General features: G+C 36.2%; 4 protein-coding genes across 5 annotated transcripts in view; 3 read left to right on the top strand and 1 right to left on the bottom strand.

Moving 5' to 3' along the window:
- The first annotated feature begins 79 nt into the window (after positions 1-79).
- On the top strand, positions 80-9,573 carry LOC140057844 (carbonic anhydrase 2-like). Its single transcript, XM_072103607.1, has 8 exons — positions 80-226; positions 5,639-5,842; positions 6,023-6,141; positions 6,267-6,362; positions 7,132-7,194; positions 7,474-7,537; positions 7,700-7,809; positions 8,259-9,573. The coding sequence occupies exons 1-8, from the start codon at positions 178-180 to the stop codon at positions 8,379-8,381; spliced, it is 828 nt and encodes a 275-aa protein (XP_071959708.1). The 5' UTR covers positions 80-177; the 3' UTR covers positions 8,382-9,573.
- LOC140057843 (CD5 antigen-like) lies at positions 9,554-14,513 on the bottom strand. The gene is made up of 6 exons (XM_072103606.1): positions 14,364-14,513; positions 13,766-13,839; positions 13,097-13,405; positions 12,643-12,963; positions 11,858-12,205; positions 9,554-11,157 (listed from the first exon to the last, which is right to left on the bottom strand). Exons 2-6 carry the CDS (start codon positions 13,827-13,829, stop codon positions 10,871-10,873), a joined length of 1,329 nt encoding a protein of 442 aa, XP_071959707.1. The 5' UTR covers positions 13,830-13,839; positions 14,364-14,513; the 3' UTR covers positions 9,554-10,870.
- A 622-nt stretch (positions 14,514-15,135) lies between these two features.
- Positions 15,136-18,865, top strand: LOC140056464 (aldo-keto reductase family 1 member B7-like). Its single transcript, XM_072101833.1, has 7 exons — positions 15,136-15,271; positions 15,827-16,006; positions 16,268-16,387; positions 16,477-16,563; positions 17,180-17,403; positions 17,591-17,842; positions 18,473-18,865. The coding sequence occupies exons 1-7, from the start codon at positions 15,179-15,181 to the stop codon at positions 18,516-18,518; spliced, it is 1,002 nt and encodes a 333-aa protein (XP_071957934.1). The 5' UTR covers positions 15,136-15,178; the 3' UTR covers positions 18,519-18,865.
- A 329-nt stretch (positions 18,866-19,194) lies between these two features.
- LOC140056572 (TOX high mobility group box family member 3-like) overlaps positions 19,195-22,163 on the top strand; it is a 65,610-nt gene continuing 62,641 nt past the window's right edge. For both annotated transcript variants that reach the window (XM_072101995.1, XM_072101994.1), the window contains exon 1: positions 19,195-19,279. The gene's annotated coding sequence lies outside the window, so the exon portion shown is untranslated. The remainder of the gene's footprint in view (positions 19,280-22,163) is intronic.

Here is a 22,163-nt window from a genome sequence, read left to right as displayed (position 1 = left end):
TTTTAAAACATTTCCTGGCACAAAATTAAGCGAACAGAATCATTATATCCGTATGAAAATCGACTGGTATATAAAGGCAGCTCTAGCACTCACTCGCTCAGTTCTACCACGGCGTTGAACGTAAGCACAGCAGCTGCTGAGAACCGAGCACCGAGGCGTTACAAACGATTAAGAATCATGGCTCATCATTGGGGCTACCGCAAATGCAAAAAGGGCAAAGAAGAAGGTAGGAATACTACAATTTTGCTTCTAGATAATATACAATATATACATATTATGTATTCAGTATATTCCGAATCCGAAGTTATTAACGCATTCCTTCGTAAACACGGTTCGGTCTTTATTATTATCGTTATGTCTAAAGATACGGTACCGTATCCATACTTTTTAAAACTAAAAGTACGGTAATTATAGAGGGCGCTATGTAATGTGGATGTTAATCAAATAGGTTATTGCATTGGTTTTCTGCAAGCTAGCTGTGTAGCCTAGTGGGCATGTGATGAGGCTTTGGCTTAAGGGGTTGGGGGTTCGATGCTCTTCTTGACGTCTTTTTTTTATTTTATTTTTTTAGTTTTTAATTTAAGAGAGATTATTTAGAGGGTTAGGTTTTTAATATTTAGGAAGGAGTTTAATATTTAGGAAGGAGTTTTATATTTAGGAACGAGTTTTATATTTAGGTACGAGTTTTAGGAATACAATTTTACCGTACTTTTAGCAAACGGAAGCGCCCTCTATAATTACCGTATCTTTAGTTTTTAAAAGCATGGATACGGTACCGTATCTTTAGCAACGGCGTATTATTATTGCACTCACTTGACAATCTATTGATAGCCTACAATATCAATATGAATTCAATCATGCGTGAGTTCATACTGAGGACTACTTTTAGCAGTACAGATATCGTACACGACAATTATCATAAGTAATATATATATTCATAATCGTAATGTGTATAACAAATTCGAAACGAAAAGGCTAAATAATGATTTATATAGTTTTTATTGAAGCAATACTAGTATTAGTAGGTAAAAAATAAATACCATACCGCTATAATAATAATAATAATAATAATAATATGATTTTTATAGCGCACATACCACTCCAGAGTGCTCAAGGCGCATTTAAAAATAAAAAAGAAATAAATCATACAAACTGTATAAACGTAACTTTAGGCCTATCAGAGATGATATACATAAGGTTATAATATTGTGTAGGATTTAAGTGCGAATTGTTGAACATAACTATATAAAAAGCGGGTACTGTTATTGTTGTTGAGGCATACTTAATGAAATTATTACTGTATAAAATATGCTATAATCTATTCTTCTGTGTACTGTATCGATTTTACATGATATTATATGCGAGCTCTCAGATCAGACGGAGTTGAAAATGTCAGAATTAAAAGTAGGCTACTTAGCGATGATTCACAGAATATTGCAGACCCTGGACAGACTTTACAACAGATGTTTTTCTTCTGTCTACTAATGTGTTATCATTCATTATAACTTCAATATTTTTTAAATTTTTTATTTCACCTTATTTATAGATAGAGGGTGACCCTAAACAGCATATGCTGACAATCAAGGGACCCTCTTGATCAGTTATGAGATGTGTCTGTGTGTGACAGCGGCTGTGTGTGAACTAGTAGGCCTACACCGGGGTAACCCCCTCGTTTCGAAAGATGTACTATAGGTTCTTTAAAGTGCACATTTATTGATAAATCAAATGTTGATACAGTATACAGTTTCCGGTACACCACGTATATTAGTTTTGAAAAGACTGTTCCATAAATATGCTTTGATTTGAAACGTCGAAAACCCAACAGTTCTTTTCAGAACGAATATATGTTGTGCGCACGTAAGCTTTATTGATATTATGTATAACTTAAGACTCTTCATTTTGACTTATCCTATAATGATGAGTCAGTAGGCCACAAATAATCATATTCATATGTATTTGTAAATGTAATGATAACCCACAAGAAAATCATTCTACTTCTACAATTTAAAGTGATTTGCAGGTACCTGCAGGATTTGAGTCGACGCGAACTCGTTGATTTATTTAGGCCCAGGTAAATGGACAGATTGCTATGGCTAATTTTAGATTATAATAAGATTATGTTTAATACTATTTAGTATTATTTTAGTCATAATATACGGTAGTCATAGTATCTTTATTTGTAGCATTTAAAAATTAACAGAAATTTGGTTTGAAAACTGGCATATCATATTACATTTATAGATAAAACAGTAAAATAACACAGACAAATTGCACCAACACAGTGTTATTGGTATAATTGCATGATATTCAATTATCAATTTATACATTTAATTATTTATAGGCCTTCCGTATTTATTCGAATAAACGCCCCGCTTTGGATAAACTCCACCCCAATAAACTCCCCCCTCCCCATAGAACATCATTTTGAATAACTCCCCCTCCCCCACCCGCTTGAATAAACGCACGGGACCTTTATTTCCTCAAATAAATGCCCCGCCACATGCATATATACACAATTCTATTGTAGTAGAATTCATTGATTGATATGCATGATCTCACTTCTCGATATTAATTGTGTTGTATTTTGTCATATCTATGGGGTATTTATTTGATTATTATGTTACCATATTAGGCCTACACCCAAAAAAATTAACGCCTCCCCCGAATAAACGCCGCCCAATCTCGACCCCCCCCCTACCCCTAAAACCCTTCATGAACGCGGTATTTAATTCCCGTTGCAACTGAACAAGCGCTTAATGTGGTAATATAAAGACATTTCTATAGAAATAGCATAAATCACTGAACACGATTTAGTAGTTGATGAAAGGAAGTGATCACAATCTGTTTACTGTAGTCTCGTCAAGTTGTTGATTGTATGTTAAAGGTAGAATAATGTTGGTTTGTATACAGTACAAAGGTGGAAATTATGTAACCTAGAAAGAATTGGGTTCACAATGTGCAAACTTCCACCAATCATTATAGTTTGAAGTAGGGCTACGAGAACGTCGGTACAAGAAACCATCAGTAGGTTTAACAGGTTTCAGGGTTACGAGAACTTCGTCAAATATTTATAATACATCGACATTTTAGTAAATTACTTTTAGTAAATTAATAATAATAATAATAAATGAAAACTTATATAGCGCCGGTATCCTCCACCCATGTGGCGCTCATGGCGCTTTGTGCATTAACAACGTGCGAGAACATCAGCGAATAGCGACGTCTTTAGGTTGGTCTTGAAACTGTTTAGACTAGTTGAGCATTTAACTGTTGCTGGTAAGCTGTTCCATACACTTGCGGCCGCAACGTAAAAAGATCTCTGACCCCACTGATTTTTCGCTCTACGCTCTTGAAGAAGGTTTTGTGACAATGATCGTAGGCCTCTGCGGGATGATTCGTAACGATCCACAAGGTCAGATAAATAAGCAGGAGCACTGTCATTTAGGATCTTGAATACAAACAACGCAAGTTTGTACTTAATACGTTGTTGAACAGGCAACCAATGCAAATCCATCAGGACAGGAGTTATGTGAGCGTTTGATTTTGTATAAGTTACAATTCTAGCTGCCATATTTTGCAAGCGCTGCAAACGTTGTATTTGAGATTTTGGTATGCCAAACAACAAGGCATTACCAATGTCAATTTTAGAAGTGACAAATGAGTACAATCAATTCAGCTGTTTTCTTGTTAAGATTACCGCGAATACGACCAAGGTTCCTAATCGATATGCATGCTGCTTTGGATACAGTTGTTATTTGTGCTTCCATAGTGAGATTACTATCCAGCATGATTCCCAGATTCCGGACCACCGATGAGGGAGCGATGTTAGAGTTTCCGATTCTGATATGTGTGATGTTGATTTTGGAGATGTTACATTTAGACCCGACGATAATAAACTCTGTCTTTCCATCATTCAACTTTAGGTAATTTGTTGTCATCCAATTGCGAACATCTTCTATACAGGCTTCCATCTTACTGATTGCTGCAGCAACATCCCTTTGCACTGGATTTACTGACACATAAATCTGTGTATCATCTGCATAGAAATGGAAATGTAGACTGTGTTTGCGAATAATGTCACCAAGGGGAAGCGTATAAATGGAAAACTGGCCAGGCCCAATTACTGACCCCTGTGGTACACCATATTCCAGGCAAGCTTCATCTGAGAATGCATCATTGATACAGACTAGCTGACGTCTTCCTGTAAGATATGACTGGAACCAGTTAAGAGCAACACCATTTATGCCAATGCGATTTCTCAGACGGGTTATCAGTCTTTGGTGATCAACTGTATCAAACGCTGCTGACAAATCCAACAACACCAATAGCGTTATTTTCCCATCATTCATTCCTTGTAACAAATCATTCTGTACCTTTAAAAGGGAACTCTCCGTGCTATGACATGCACGATATGCCGACTGGTAATTCTCATTTAAATTATGCTTTTGAAGATATGGAGTAATGCATGATGTCACTACACGCTCCAGAGTCTTTCCAAGAAAAGAAAGATTCGACACCGGGCGGTAATTTTTCAGCGTGTTATGATCCAAGTTTTGCTTTTTTATTAAAGGACGAACGTGAGCAATTTTCAGTTCATCTGGCACTATGCCGGTATTAAGAGAATGGTTAATGATTTCCGTTATTATTGGAACGACTGCGTCTATACACTTCTTCAGTATAGAAGTAGGAACTGGATCTAACCTGCATGATTTTGTTGGTGATTTCATCAGAATGTTGCGGATCTCATCTTGAGATGCTGGTGTAAATGTTGTGAGATGCTGATGATGAACAGCTGTCACAGGCTCATTAAATGACATGTCATCAATCTTGAAGTCGTCTCTGATGATCTTGATCTTGTCTGTGAAAAACTGACAGAACCTGTTCGCAAGATCTAAGTCAGAAAGACTATCTGGGAGAGGTGATACCTGGCGATGATGAAGGAGTTGGTTAACAATTTTAAAAAGTCCTTTCTGATCTGCTGCATGTTCTTCACACAAGCCAATGTAGTAGTTGGCCTTTGCCTTTCTTACCATGGAATTTACATTCCTCTTCTGTGCAATGTAAGCTTGACGATCTATTTCCAGATGAGAGATTCTCCATTTCTTTTCAATTACTTTCAATAAATCTATAATTATAAATTATAATCATGAATCAAATGCAAAATGTGTAAAATAGATCAAAAACTATACTCGTGTTGTAGGTACGAATATGACTGGTGATATTCGTCAACACGAATACGCTTTACGAATATGAAATGTGGATCAGCTCAAAAGTTTCACAAATGTGTGACGTATCCGTTTTCGCAACTACGAATACGATAACGAAAACGGATACGTCGTCCATTACATTTCGATTTCTTCGCTACGAAAAACATAATTGACAAACCAAACTCAAGCGCAATGTAAATTGTCATGACTTTTTTCCTGACAAGCCGGTCGATACAAATTTTAGTTAAAATAATACATTGCGTTTGTGTCACAGGTATGGGGAGACTGGTAAATTCAATGAGTTGTCAATAGTGTGGACCAAGAGTCGAGTGAAATGAATTTGGTTTAGCCTACACCCTCGACTATACATACAGCCGGTTGATGTATTGTGGAGGACAGGTTTTCATATTATTTTTTTCATGTAACTGCAGTTTTAGATCCACAAGAATGGGGCAAAGAATTCCCGATTGCAATTCACGGCAAGAGACAGTCTCCAATTGACATCAAGACATCAGAAATAGAATACAATCCATCACTGGGCAAGCTCAAGTTTGACTATGACCCAAAATCAATCAAGAACGTCGTCAACAACGGGCATACCTTCACGGTGTCCGTCGCACAAACTGACGAAAACGGTAATAATAATAATAATATAATTTTTCGTCGATTGTCAACTACAATCCATCGCTTGTGATTGGTCAAATCACCTACGTTGCGTTACGTCCTTGCGTTGCGTGAACCAAACTTTAGTCGTCGCCATTACACAATTTTCTTATCGCTAAAAACATCAAATGTATTATCATATTATTTGTTAGATATAACTGGAGGACCACTCGAACATAAATATGAACTGGCCCAGTTTCATTGCCATTGGGGAAGCAAGGATGATATAGGATCTGAACACACAGTTAATGGCAAACAGTACTCCGCTGAGGTAACCTTTTCAAATTGGTTCTAAGATGCCTCCAGAAATGGAGAGAAGAAAACATTTAAATTAAAATTTAAAAAAATGATATTTAAAAAAATGTGTAATTGTTTCATTGTTCTCCATTAATAAAGCTTCACTTCGTTCACTGGAACACTGACTTATACAAGTCGTGTGGTGACGCCATCGACAAAGAGAACGGAATTGCCGTCCTGGGTACCTTCATCAAGGTAAGTAAAGTGTTGATTGCTAATAAAAACAAGGCCATATAGATGGCTGCAGTCGCGTGCTCAAGTTAGTGTTTACCGACCGACCGACCAACCGCCCGACATAGCGAGCTGTAGAGTCGCGTTGCACGCGCGCGACTAAAAACTACAGAAAAATTGCAGTTTATCCTTGGAAACGACCATGTTTGTTGTGAATTTACGGATAAATTATGTAAGAGTCTTGTGAACAATTGTTGGAAAAAAGATCTTAAATTAAAACTGTATGTGTTGTGTAAAACTTCGATTATTACTGTATAGGCCTATACTATTTGTTTTAATTTAAATTCATATGTTATTAATGTTATGTTGATTGAAGAGAAATGGGGATTTGTAGAGGGTAGATTGGGTAGGGTGCGGGAGAGGTGGGTTTTGTAAATATAAGGGTACTGTTTGGTTTTTATTATTTTATTATTATTGTACATTTTATAGTTATCATTGTAATGTGGTTTTAGTAAATTTGAACGCACTTTCATATCGAAGTGTGCCACTGTTACAATAGTTTATGTTCAAATAAATTATTATTATCATTATTATTGTATTTGTTTATACCACGAGTGTATCTTTGTCATGTGGTTATACGTTATATTCTCTGTTTGGAAACACGTGGTCGTGTAGGCGTACCGCAAACCTAACTTTACTAATTATTCAATTTACTAATCGAGTGCCACTGTGATGTGACTTATAATATAATAGTATAATTTATCTTCTTTATTATTTTACTTCCATGCTTCAGGTGGGCGAACATCATAAGTATTGGGATCGTATTCTTCCGTATCTTAACAAGGTTCTCCATAAGGTACGCCAAAGAACTTGGTATATAATTATATATGTGTAGGCCTATATAAATGTTCTGTGACTGTGATGTTTATATATGAAACACTTCTATGTATTCTTTTAAAATTAATTGCGTTGATTTTGTGTTTGTTTGCAAGACAACCGTAGGCCTACACAGTTTTTAATCGTCCTTAAGTTTTGGCCATAACAGGTACATGCCTAATGACTTTCAGTAAATTCAATATATTGGTAACTTCACAGGTCCTGAGCGCTTAATTAATTTATTTCCTAATGTACTTAGGGCCAATCCGCTGATATAAAGTTTCCTGATGATGAGGGATTCAAAGCGTCTGAAATTCTACCAAGTAAGTCATCAGCACATTTTTTAGAGGATTTTTTACGGTTAAGAAAAACATACATAAAATATTAACACATCCAATGTACAGCTCAGGTTTCGAATAAATAAAACCACAGAACTAGTCGGTTATGATGTGGACAGTATTAAGATACAATTGGATTTTTTTTAGCCAATACCAAAGATTACTACACATACGACGGCTCTCTGACAACTCCACCACTGTACGAGACTGTCACCTGGATACTCTTTAAGGAGCCAGTTGAGATATCACAAAAACAGGTGTGTATTTGGAAACGTTAAGTAGATTTCGCGTCACAACAATTTACGGCGACGGCTGTACGGCGAACGCGTCTGGCGATATCCTTAATCTCACGATTGTTCTGAAATCATGTGTACATCCCTAATACGATGTAATAATATGGTCCTCGGTCAAGTTGTCCTTTAAACCTAGGCCGAAAAAGTTGGCGGAACTTGTTCGTTGCATGATGGGAACGTTAAAGTTTACATGCTCTGCAAACCAGGTGCGAATTTAGGCGGGAGCTAAACAGACTTTAGTACCCTCTAAAATTTAACAGCTATGTCTTTTTAAAATAAAATAATGATTAGTTTTATTTTTCTGCAACCCAACGAATCGTTTTTGTCATTTATGAAATATTTATCCCCCCTAATCTATAATTCTTGATCCGCCCTTGCAAACTCCCAATTAACAGTTGTGGTTCTTTTTAAAGATGGACGTATTCCGATCTCTTAAGAGTACAGAGAAAGACGAAGAAGAACAGCAATGCATGTCCGACAACTACCGACCAACAATGGCGCAACATAGACGTACTGTAAAAGCAAGTTTCAAGTAAATAGAGCATGTCTTTGCTCCTGCACTCCATATACAACTATAATATTGTTCACACTGAGCCTGGATCCGGTCCGGGCTGCATTTTTTTTCCTATGCAATTAAGGCAGAAATCATGAATAATTCATTAGAATAATTATGACATAATATGGGACATTATAAAGGGCGGCGCTATATAAGCATGCAGAGAGACTAAATAATTTGTGTAAACATCGTTTGCCAACCGAAATGTTTGGTCTAGTGGTAAAGGCTTGAACTTATTACACTGGAGCCCACGGTTCGCGGTCTTTCAAGAACATAATTATTTAAAAAGTAGATCAGCTATCTTGCAATTCTTTATAATAGACCGTTATTAAGGTAATGAATTATTCATGATTTCTGCCTTAATTGCATAGGAAAAAAAATAATGCGTCCGGGCTGGAGAAAACTCGCACGTCCGTACGGAATCCGGAATGCGTTGATGTGAATGGTTGTATTCCTAACACTTACACCCATTTTAAATGATTTTTATCCGGCCACCGGACTGGAATCCGCTGGACTGGAATCCGGCCTCCGGACTGGAATCCGGCCACCGGACGGGAATCCGGCCACAGTGTGAACGATCTTAAGGGTTGTTTTAATTGTACGACACAGCTTCAATTGTGCGCAAACTCGTAAAAGTCAATACTTATAATGAAACCATGCTATTGTATATTGTTATATTTCCCTTTATTCTCGTAACCATTCTATGCAAAGGGGTCAAAAGTGAATCCGAGACATAACCCTTTTTTTCAATTAAAAAAAGAGTTAAAAACACCCCGTCACCGTTTATATTTACATTATTGAAATGTAACGAATAATATATTCTTAGTTTAATTTCTATTTGTTATACTTTTGTTTTTGCATGGATTTTACAAAATAAATCGTGGTTATGAAATTAATACGGTAGTAATATTACAAGTTATATCATAATACAATACACAAGGTGCTGGTAGTTAAAGTACTATTCTATTAAATACTATAGCCATGGGATAAATGTATGTTTATTTTGCCTGATGTATACAATATTAACATATTCTGGTGCAACTATTTGTTAGATTTTATGATGCGTTTACAATGTATATATTAAAAACATAGAATATTATATATAAAGATATAGGCCTAATAGATATAATGTACTTATTATGTTCAACTGCAATAAATCAACTTCAAGGGGACATCGTGACGTGTTGACTCTTACTTTAAGCTTCGTTCCCACTAACGACGCAATGTAACGCAACCTACGCGACGTAAGAAAATGCCCTTTCAATGATGTTGTTTTTCCCGTCTGCGTGAAATCAAACCTGTTTGCAGCACTGTGGTTTCGTCGGTTCTTGTGATTTGTGACTTGTGATTACGCAATACATCACTTTGCGTCAATGCGTCGCTGCGTTGCGTGCTAGTGGGAACCACCCTTTACACTTCATAATAAAGCCTTTAATATCTAACTCAATATGCTGGCATCATAGCGTACTTAGTATACTGTAGTGGCTGGCATGCTGTCTCAATTGCGGCCCAGAGTTCATGCCATTCATAGGAATAATACCAAGCCGTTGCCATGATTTTTTATACCGGGGGTTCTTTTTTTAAAAAAAGTGGAGAAATAATCGCCAGGAACTAGGCTAGGTAAGCCTTTTTTTCATCATAACTTCGACTACTGGTCTAAGTTTGGAAGGGGTAGGCCTACTACAAGAAAAAGAAGGTTCTTTCAAGGCCCTCGAACCCCTTACGGCTACGGACTCATCGGTGGTGGTGACACGCGGTATTTTCTTCATATCTGTACTGCTTTGCATATCATGAGGGATATAACTTGATTTAAAAGAACACGTATCAGCCGCTCTCTGTTTGCAGAACGTGGTTTGTTGTGAACATTGAAGTTTTGGATTTTTTGAAGAGAAAATATTGTAAGTAAAATAGGCCTAATGTAGACCTACTTTTCTTGTTCTTTGATGCTTATTATTAACTACGTATGTTATGAATTACATCGTGTAAACGGGACACAGTTTCACAGAAGATTTCTATCAGATTCGTCCTTTGCATATTTTTCGTTCGTCGTTGATAATAACTAATTTAAATACAGTAGTACAGTACAGTTGCTATTTACATGAATGAATTACATCGTGTAAACGGAACACAGTCTCACAAAAGATTTCAATATTCGTCCTTTGCATAATTGTTCGTTGAAAATAACTCATTTACAGTACAGTATTGATCATCCAGGTATATAAATAAGTTATTTACGGCAGCATTCTTTCCCATGGATAACACTATTTCTTCCTTAAGCTTGGTTCCCACTAGGACGCAACGCAAGGACCTAAACGCAACGCAAGCATGTTGACCAATGACAAGCGACAGTTCGAATAATCCATCGCTTGTGATTGGTCAAATCATTTACTCTCTGTGGTAACCAATCATTATCTTCACTATATTATTTTACTGAACATCACCCATCACATCACCCAAAAATTATTTTGGTCACGTTGGCTCTACAAATGTACTAGGGGTTTTCACAGCGACGTCATAACTTGGCGGTTCTATTTCTGCTGCTGAAGGAACGGCCGCTGGTTCGATATCAATATTTACGTCACTTGTGGTAATCGCAGAAGGATTCGGTGTTGAATTTGGTTGAGCTGGAGGTGGTCTAGGCCTAGCTGCATTCCTCTTTCTCTTTTGTAATTGTGGACTTATGCAACAACTATACAAAAAGAAACTTACAAATAAGCTTCCTATTACAATACCAGCAATTCCTCCACCGGACAACCCTACAAAAGAGAAAAGAAATTGGTCAATGCTTATCTTTACGTTGTATCCTCCTATTGTGAACAAAAGATCTAAAGCTCTGCCAACACTATCAAACTTTATGTACAAAAACAAAAATGTGAATTGCCTATATTTATTTATTTAACAACATAGTTATACAGGATTACACACAATCAAGTAGAAATATACCTGTTTTGCGTTGTGGTCCTGTCGACAAAAACGGATACAAATTTAAATCCAATACAAATACAGTTAATAAATAGCAATAAAAAAACAGGAAGTTAAATGTTATGAGAAGAAATGAGATCTGTATCTATATAACATAATCGTGTGTGAATGTTTTATATCTGCTGGCAAGTCATTCCATTTTTCCGCCTGCAACTTTAAAAAGACGAATCCATTTTGCTACGGGTATAATGAGGTATAACATTAACAATATTTAAGTTGTCTACTCCACGCGTTGAATGGGTGTGTACATTCCCAATTAGTTCAATTTCATTTGTCAGTCTGGTTGGCGCGTTGATAGTGTAGACAGAGCTTTTAGAAGCCTCTATGGTGTGAAGCTATGGTGCGAAGCAATGGTGTGAAACTTAAATGGATAAGCTGGAACAATGCGCACGCGGGCGCGCGGAATACGTAGCAGTGCTCATTTCCAGTTAAATCACGCTACACCAATGAGTACGGTACTGTATCTCAACTTACCAGTAGGTCCACATGTTGTCGCCACATCGTCATCATGTGTGCATCCAATGTATAACTTGTCTGTTTTAAAATGACAGTCATTTAAAGATTTTTTGCCAGAACAGTCAATGCCATAAGCATGGACGGGTCTTTTAATCACGAGGGATTTATTGTAGTCGTTTGGGTTGCCTTTGTGTTCCTGTGCTCCTTCGTAACCGTGCCCTTTGCAGACAGCCTTCCCCTCGTCTTTGTTCCACACTTTAGAGCAGACAGTCCGCCACTCACCGTAGATGTACACGTCGAGGATTCCGGCCATTGTGGTATCTCCTCCCACAAAGCGCGAGTCGCCTTGTGAATAGGCTAGATCACCTATAATAAGGCAAGTAACATTTATAGATAAACGTAGAAGTTGAGTTTTACATGTAAAGGTGGAAAACATATTATGATTGTATAAAAACTAAAATTAGAAAAAATTAGAACAAATATCATATATAAAAATGTATTAACATATATCATTTATTTCACCAAATTTCATCATAAAAACAGTACCGGGTAAAACAGTAAATCAATTAGGCAAGATCATCTAAAAGCTATAAATAAAAAATATCGTCCAAGAGGCACGTCTCCACAATAACCGTCCATCAAGACTGTGGCAAAATAGGCGACTAATGGCCGGTAAAATATGTCAACTTGAAGTCGCTATATTTTCTGGGTATTTTTCCATGCTCACCAACCCACAACCCCACTGGAGAAATGCCTTTTTAAGTCCTTTTATATAGGCTAAGTATACTGGCACTGAATCCTACCTTCATATGAACATTGTATTTTCACCGTGTTACCGCAGTCAGAATTTTCATTCCACGCATGGCTCACGCAATCCATCAGACTACCTTCGGAACCTGTACACTGAAATAAGTCAAACTCTATTGGGCTAGCATTTTCCTTGAGTTTGTAACTTTCTACCCACGAATCGGAGCGCACGTACCCAAGTTGGCGGCATGCGACGTCTGCACTATCATCGTTCCAGTGTCTGTCGCAAACTTGACCCCACGTGCCGTTACGATAAACTTGTAATCGACCGACATTTAGATGCAATCCGTCAACAAGCCGGACGTCGAAATCATTAACTGAAAAATGAATATCGTATACAAATGTGTAATAATGTTGTTTAGACAAAACAAAGCTTACAAAAAACGCAATGAATTGATATGAAGTTTGTCTATGTTTAGACAAAATGTAGTAATCATTTTGATGACCCACCTGGGGAGCAACGCACCGAAATGTCCTCGCTGTGGTCACAGGTTCCACTGCCCGTTTTAGATGGACAATCAGAAAGTCTTAGCTCCTGGCCAGTACATCGTACATTGTGGAGCAGTATCGGCTGACTTGCATCTCCTGGGTTCTGGCCAAAGACATTTGTCACAGCGTTGCCGAACCCGACTTCTCTACAAACCACATTCGCAGCCGTGAAATCCCAGCCGTTGTCGCAAACTGTTCCCCATCGTCCATCACGGAACACCTCCACTCGACCTTCATATTTGTTGACTCCGCCCACCAACCGAACTGTTTCTAAAACATTAAGAAAAAACAATATAAAACTGTAAACATTTATCTATTTATTTATTCAACTTTATTTTACAGTGGTAGCTCTACCAGATGTAATACAATTACTGTACCGGTCCGTCTAATTACCGAAAACAACCGAAAACAACCGAAAACAAAAATAATACAGACGACATTACAAAATAAAGATACAAGAGGATTCATAACGTGTTTAAAAAATGTGTACTGTAGGCTAATTAATATTTTCATGGTGAATCTAAAATGAATGTTGCCTTTTAAAACAAGGTTGTTTTGTTTAATTCAAGTACAGCTCTAGGACTAGGACTAATATATTTACGGTAGGCCTACACGCAAACGATAACTTACCTGCCTGGACAGACACTACAAACAGTGAGAACACCAAAGTTATTTCCATCTTTAGTTTCTTCATGTTGAAAACTCTATATAAATAAAACGTACTGTTATAATGAAACATGCATGTAGGCTTCTTACATATCTTTTAACTAATACTGTATAAGTCAAAACTTATAGGCCACTATAAATCTACAGTTAAAGAGGAAACTAAAGCCTCATTTCAGAACACACATTACATTTTCTAACAATAAGCCTCTACATATTAAATGTTAAGCGTTGGATGACATTTTACAACAAATCCTAATTATGTAGCGTACCTATCTGTACTAATCTTACTTAGGCCTACATGACGATACAATCAAGGATGGGTGATCTTTCCTGACAAAAACTAGAAGACATTTACTCGTCGGCAAACCCGTCGTAATAGCATATTGGCGTCGTCATTGAAGACGACGCCGTTGTACGTTCACTCAATGTATACGTTCATAATTATTATTTCCTCTCCAAATATAGCATGGAGTAATCAATGAATACGCGCACTAGAAACAACATGTTTATAGAATTATTAACCCATTAATCCGTTATATAATTTTGGAAACCCATGACTTACCAATAAATAATATTAAAGAAATAATATGTATTCAGCAAATGATGAAACAACAACAACCTCTCCCTTTGACTGTGGCCTGTAATACTACTCTGCTTTTAAATAATTGTCAAGTGTGAAGCACCGTATAAAACAATTGTTATTGATCAATATCCGTGACAGTATCCAAAGAAACTATTGACGAAAACGTATAGCACGTTTCTATAAATAGATTTGTAGTAATGTGACGTCACGTTATGACGAGTGGAAACAAAAGCATTGAGCTTATTAATATCATCATTATCATTGCTAAAATAAGCATAGCCAGTAATAATCCCGTTATAATGACTCATAATCAGTGATCTAAGTCACGTGACACATTTATAGACCACATTCTTAGTAGGCCTATGACCTGGGATCAAGAGTGAAATTACGTAATTCAGTATTCCCTGGTAATGACCGTTCTTCTTTTTTCACAATGATGTTTATATTTATTAGGCCTATATTTTAACTTAATATTCAATTTTTAAATATCTGCGTTAAATTTGTTTGTTTCCTGCCAGATCTAAAAGATTGTAATGGAAACAAAAGTTTTCTTTTCATTGAAATATGAAAGAATAAAAAGATTTTCATCTAACAGATATAACATACTAGGCCTAGATGTATAAAAATATACCGTACTGTATCAGAGAACCTGACTATACAAAAAAATATTTTTAAGTGAGCGTTGACGCGTTTTACATTGTTGTTGACGTTTAACTCAGGAAGTGTTACAAGCAAACGTATACGCACGGTATTTTTTTATATTTTTCTCCTCGACCTCTAGTCTAAAATAAACAATGCAAGAGAAACATTCAGTTGATAAGTTCCTTACTCTTTCAACTGGAATAAGAATACCAACTATAGGAATTGGTACTTTCGTTGAAAACCAGGTAAAGTTGACCATTGATTAAATTACTCCATAAATGAAATCCACTGCTTTTTAGACATTGTAGAAGTGATGTGAAGCTGAGCTTAGGCCTAGGCCTTGCCAAAGCTAGACCGGTAGGTGATACAGCAGTGTGTTGTGGCTCAGTCAGAGCAGCAGGACGATTCGTCCCAGTCATACTAATCTACGCCCCGTACGGCCAGGTAGGGTTTTATGAAATTATATGATATCAATCCCATGTTACTAACATGCTCTTGCAGTAAATTTAACTTATATATATTTTTTTCTTTCCAGAAACAAGTTAAAATAAGTTCAAATATTTTACTTCTCATTCGTTATATATATATTTTATAATGCATCAGCAAGACACATTGCTTATCACACAGGGCGGTCTTCAGCTTTTGTATACATTACAAATCTATAAAATATCACAATACATTTCAATGTTATAATATTTATTATACCAGTCGTGGATTAGTATGACCCATTCAACCCTTCGATTCAGTAACATTAAAAGCCTACTCATTTAATGTTTGATTTTGTCTATTATAATATATAGTATGTGTCTAAAGGTGGCCATGGAGAGGTAGCAGCAGCAGTGAGGACCGGTATAGACCTAGGATACCGGCACATCGACACTGCTTGGATGTATAACAGTGAAGCTGAAGTAGGCTGTGCTGTTAAAGATAAGATAAAAGATGGTACAGTGACTCGCCAAGATTTGTTTATTGTTACCAAAGTAAGGATACCATAGTGAAGAATATAAAAATTAATAATTCATATTAATAATTGCGACCAGCCGATTATAGCAATTGCCTCATTCAGTTGCATCCAATCACAAAGCATGATAGTGTGTGAAAGCTATAAGAATTATTGATAATGAAGTTGTTAAAATTATAAATATCTATGGTTATAACAGTACATTACAATGTTAACTTTGCAATACTTCAAATTTTACAAGAAAAATACTGTGGAAATATGGTTTTTTATATTTTTCTAGTTGTGGAGAAATTTCTTTAGTCGGGATGAAGTTAGAAATGCGTTTGACCGATCATTGAAGGAACTAGATTTAGATTACATTGACCTGTACTTAATGCATTGTACAACAGGGCTAAGAAAGGTAATCACTATGCACCCTTGACAAAAACAAGAGAAGTTCCTGATTGTACGCGATTGAATACATCTTTAAATATTTTATTTTTCCCCCAGTTTTCTAACAATCCTAGGCAACATTATCCAGATGCTGAAGACTATAGCCCATATTTTGATGAAACCGATTACGTGGACACATGGAAGGTATGAATATGCATAAACATGATAAATATTCATGAGCTTCATCACATGATCATCATCACATGATCATCATCACATGATCACCACCACTTATCATCACATGATCACCACCACTTATCATCACATGATTATCACCACTTATCATCACATGATTATCACCACATATCACCATGATCATCACATGATCATCATCACATGATCATTACCACCATCATCACCACCATCATCACCACTATCATCACATGATCATCACCACTATCATCACATGATCATCACCACTATCATTCACATGATCATCACCACTATTATCACATGATCATCATCACATGATCATCACCACTATCATCACATGATCATCATCACATAATCCTCACCACTATCATCACATAATCCTCACCACTATCATCACATGATCATCTTATGATCATCACCACTATCATCACCACTATTATCACATGATCATCACCACTGTCATCACATGATCATCATCACGTGATCATCTCCACTATCATCACATTATCATCACCACTATCATCACATGATCATCACCTCTATCATCAAACGATCATCACCTCTATCATCAAACGATCATCACCGACTTTCATCGATTGTTTTTCAGGAAATGGAAAAACTTGTAGACGCAGGCCTAGTAAAGTCAATCGGTGTCTCAAATTTCAACATCGAGCAACTTGAGCGTATCTTAGCCATTGCCCGCCATCCACTTGCCGTCGTTCAAATTGAGCTACATCCATACCTATCGCAATCAGATTATTTACAGTTTTGTAAACAGCGGAACATTGTGGTCACCGCATACTCTCCTCTGGCTAGGGGAGGCCAGCCACAGTAAGTATCATTGTCGTAAGATTTGGTCAACCAAACCATTTTTACACTTCTGAGATATTTAAATGATATTTTGTCCATTTGTCCTGTTATGTAAATTGGGGTAATCTATTGTGTTCTTAGTGTTCTTTTTATAAGATGAAGAATAATCATTTAAATTACATTAAACATTCTAAACTTTTTTTTATAGCGTCAAGACACCGAAACCAGTAGCATTAAATGAAAATCCGATAATCACAAGAATCGCCTTGAAACATAAGAAGACCCCATTCCAAGTCGTGTTGCGCTATGAACTTCAACTTGTCGTCGTCGTTATACCAAAGAGCACAAACCACAAACATATACTGGAGAACTTTCAGGTGTTTGATTTTAATCTGTCAAAAGAGGAAATGGAAGAAGTAGCATCGCTAAACATAAATTATCGTCTCCTTGACCAACACAAGTATGCTATAAAATCTTACTTTTACATAGGTGATGGTGATGATCATGTGATGCAAATGATGATTATGTGATGGTGATGATGATCATGTGATGGTGGTGATGATCATGTGATGATGATCATGTGATGGTCATGTGATGATGATCATGTGATGGTGGCGATGATCATGTTATGATAGTGGTGATGTCTGATCATGTGATGGTAGTGATGATCATGTGATGATAGTAGAGATGATCATGTGGTGGTGTTGGTGATGATCATGTGACGATAGTGGTGATTATCCTGTGATGATATTGGTGATGATCATGTGATGATAGTGGTGATGATCATGCGATGATAGTGGTGATGATCATGCGATGATTGTGGTGATGATCATGCGATGATTGTGGTGATGATCATGCAATGATAGTGATGATGATGATCATGTGATGGTAGTGGTGATGATCATGTGATGATACTGGGGATGATCATGCGATGATAGTGGTGATCATGTGATGATAGTGATGATGATCATGTCATCTTGTGATATATGGTGATGATGATGTTGGTAACTAAGACGATCAAGAGGATGATAGTGATACACCAACATAAACTGTTTCTTTTAACAGAATACTTTTTTTCTTTTCTTTATAGATTTAAAGACCATATACACTTCCCATACAACGACAAAGCAGTATAACAGATGTCTATTACACGCAAAATAGGACAAAAACTTGCCAAGCTAATTTTTCAAATCGAGTGCTTTCACCCAGATTTTGTAAAAGATATTTTAATGTTATGATCTGAGTACTGTATATATATTTATATAGTCAACTTTAATCTAATTTTGGAATGACAATCTGAATAAGAACCTTTGTCATTGCACAAGACTTGATAAAATGCTAGAATTCTAATGAGCATCACAGGACATTCTCAATGAAAACGTTTAAATCGCCAATTTTCCTTGCTGAAAAACCATGAAAATAGAACAGTGTCAATATTATTTATTTTTATAATGTGACTTATTTGCTATACATTTTATAAATAAACACTATTTATACAAAAATGTGGATTTTTTTATTGTGTTATTAACATAAATAATACAGAAAACTGCTGCCTGCTCTTTGTAATTTAATTTCTATGATTATCTCATACAACAATAATAATAACAACAATGTTGATGAAGATTGGACGAAATGTATAACAAGAGAGATGTAAATAAAATAATGACCTAAAATTGGAAGGAGCTTTAATAAGTTCAACGTACTGCAGTACACTGCTGTATCTATCCCCCCTCCTCTGATGTTTCTTTAATATGCTATTGCGCCCTCTTTTTTAAAAAGTAAATAAACACAAACAATCGTACACAAATGTCATGCTGGACAGTGTGTTTTCCGCAGCCGGTTTTTGATGTTTTCTGCAAATAAAAACCAATTAAACATACATTACGTTGGCTTATTGGTAAGTTCTATGTCCGAAATGATGTATAATGTTTGTTTCTAATGTCTATATGTTGTAAAGTTTGTAAAAATATTGTTTGCGCAAAAAATACAAATAAACTCAGGCCTTCGTTCTTTCCCATATCGTCATCGTCTGCAGTCATTTTCTTTTTAACTTGCCTGGATTTTGAGGAACAAGGTATTGATAGCCTAAATTTGTACTTTTACCTGATATAGCATCTTTTCACTATAACAAAACTATTGCAAAATAGGAGAACCTAAGACAAAGTAGGGAGATCCCAGATATCTTAACTACTGGGTGGAGTAGCCAGAAATGAGTTGTCATATTTGTTGTGGACATACATAATATTAATAATATAAATAGGCCTAATTATATAGAATAAGGACCAGGTTTATCGCAAATAGCTTGATTTCGCAAGGAATGTCTCTACACAATGCATAATGAGAAGGGTTAGCAAACGTCACGACGTACAAATAATAAATCATGTACGTACATACAATCGAGTCAAGATGTTTGCTCCCAAATCCTTACCATCGTGCATCACGCACACTATTTACGATAAACCGTATGCCCATAATTTACAATATATATTTTATTGTTAATGAATATTAAAAAATATATTACTTATAATCTTATTTAAAGTATGATTTAAATGATATCCATCATCATAGAGACGGTTTAGATTAGTATCAATATTTTTTCTCTTTCCCTACCACAGTATTAAGTATACCTAAGTATATAAAAATGCTATATATTTAAAAGTTAATGTCTTACAAATAAAATGTTCCAAGTGGAATTGACCATAGGCCCCTAGTTAATTAATTCTGATGTACTTAATTATGTATTATAAGATACTACGCTCGCGCTAAGGTCAAATTTTCGTTCGCCAAAATGGCGAAAGGTTTTGAAAAACATTAGCCAAATTGAAAATCCTTTAGCCAAATTTAAAAAAACATAAAAATTCGCAAAAATGTTTATTAAATAAATAATGCATGTATTTGTTTGTTATTTTACTTCTTTTACATTTATATTATTATTAGGTATCCCAATGAAGCTGATTTTCGTTACCGCGATTTTAACACGTTCGTGAAATTTCAAAAAGTGACGTGTCTTTGAAGTTAAAAATATACTACAGTATTTCTTATGTACCCATGAGAATAAAAATTATATGCCTGGAAAGATCTTGTTTAAGGGATTATTTTTATATATTTTTAATCTATGTTTATTAAATATTTTAATAGAAAACGCGATTTAAAAATGAGGTACAAAAGCATGCGAGCCGAAATCTGCGCGCTAAAAATAACTTTGGAAAACACCTACCCATTTTCGCACCCGATCGCACGAGGTCCATAATAGGTGGTGGAGTAATTTTTGTTGCATGTTATTTTGATATGTAAATCGGTTATTATTATTATGTACATCCGCCTCATATGTCAATTTTAACGATAAAAATTCAATTTTTGAGTCTTTCTCATTATCAAAATCTGGCTAATTTAGTATTGAATTAAAGCTAATTTATATTTCTGTTTGATAAACCACATCGTTTTATTTGACTTTGCGTGGACCTGGTGCGAAGAAACCAACAAGACCAACCACTGAAAAAAATAATCCCTACCATAAATATCAGTGATTACCATTTTCCTTACGGGGGATTCAGTTCTCCGCTTATTACTAAATTACCGTCGCCCAGGCAATGTGCATGGTATGCATGTATTAGCGCGTTAATTAATGATTGGATAACCCCCGCAGTGGACTGTTCCATTTTCTGAACTAGTCTTCGCCGCACACGAGGCATGTCGAAAAATGTCGCCTCTCATCATGGAATATTTGCTTCGAAACGTCAACTTTACCGATTTATTAAATTATTTAATAAGTGGAATATTTATCAATCTATTATTATATAAAACAAGTACGTTAGGAAGAAATGTACCGCAGAAATTTAAGAAGCTTTGAATTTGCTATGCAGCGGCCGTAACCCATTCTATGTAGGCGGCCGAAACGCGCTTTGGCCAGGGTTGCCGTTGTAGTATACGTTGTTTCTTAGCTATTCAATTTAAAGCGCAACTTTCGGTTAGAATAATCGAAAGGGAAAGAAAATTAAACATGTTAACATTATACTATTGAGGTAATTACTTTGTTAAATTTAAAATTCCCCTTTTTAAATAACAGAACAGCCTCGTTTACGGAAGTATTCGTCCACATGTTTCTGTTTACATTTTCTTCTTGAAGTCCATTTTCTACGTCGAAGAATAGGGACTTCCCTTTTATTCGCTCATCATCACGTCGACGACGACCGGCCACGAACCAATCACATTAACTGTGTGTCATTAAAACGTCATCGAGGCACGCTCTGCGCATGTTTAAACAGACAGAACTAAAAAAATGAACACGGCGATCGTGACGTCGTTACATAAAATGCTGTGGTGGTAAAAAGTGTACCCGAGTCAGAAAGTACTGAAGTGTGGCAAATTCTCGCTCCCATAGAAGTCACGCCGACCAGGCTAGGCCTAGGCCTAGGCTTGGAAATGTATTTTCGCCAATTTGGCGAACGAGGCAATAATTATTTTCGCCAAATGGAGACTCCAGTCGCCATTGGCGAATTGGCGAGCGGTTAGCGCGAGCGTAGAGATAAGATACTCTGCTGCCCTCCATAATTTTAAGGATTACAGCATTGACAGTCCTGTCCTCATAATACCAGATCAACGTTTGTTTCATTGATTTATGTCGAAGTACAACATTAAATTATATACAGTAGAACCTTCATTTTACGTACGGACTGAAAGGCGTACGTAAAACAAAGGATTCGTAAAATCAAGGTTGACCTTAAATTGACCCCAAATACGTAGAGATCGTAGCTAGCCGTGTTTGCCTACAGTATGCAGAG

This window comes from Antedon mediterranea, chromosome 8, assembly GCF_964355755.1.
Source record: "Antedon mediterranea chromosome 8, ecAntMedi1.1, whole genome shotgun sequence".
Taxonomy (NCBI): domain Eukaryota; kingdom Metazoa; phylum Echinodermata; class Crinoidea; order Comatulida; family Antedonidae; genus Antedon; species Antedon mediterranea.
The sequence above is the reverse complement of the archived record's forward strand: the minus strand, read 5'-3'. Positions and strand labels throughout refer to the sequence as shown.

Coding starts and splice junctions, on each gene's coding strand:
- LOC140057844 (XM_072103607.1), top strand. CDS start 178: ATGGCTCATCATTGGGGCTACCGCAAATGCAAAAAGGGCAAAGAAGAA. Junction 7,195..7,473: donor TTAACAAGGTTCTCCATAAG/GTACGCCAAAGA, acceptor TAATGTACTTAG/GGCCAATCCGCTGATATAAA. Junction 7,810..8,258: donor TTGAGATATCACAAAAACAG/GTGTGTATTTGG, acceptor TTCTTTTTAAAG/ATGGACGTATTCCGATCTCT.
- LOC140057843 (XM_072103606.1), bottom strand. CDS start 13,829: ATGAAGAAACTAAAGATGGAAATAACTTTGGTGTTCTCACTGTTTGTA. Junction 13,406..13,765: donor TGTAGTGTCTGTCCAGGCAG/GTAAGTTATCGT, acceptor TTAATGTTTTAG/AAACAGTTCGGTTGGTGGGC. Junction 11,158..11,857: donor GACAACATGTGGACCTACTG/GTAAGTTGAGAT, acceptor TCTCTTTTGTAG/GGTTGTCCGGTGGAGGAATT.
- LOC140056464 (XM_072101833.1), top strand. CDS start 15,179: ATGCAAGAGAAACATTCAGTTGATAAGTTCCTTACTCTTTCAACTGGA. Junction 15,272..15,826: donor GTACTTTCGTTGAAAACCAG/GTAAAGTTGACC, acceptor TATAATATATAG/TATGTGTCTAAAGGTGGCCA. Junction 17,404..17,590: donor GCTAGGGGAGGCCAGCCACA/GTAAGTATCATT, acceptor TTTTTTTTATAG/CGTCAAGACACCGAAACCAG.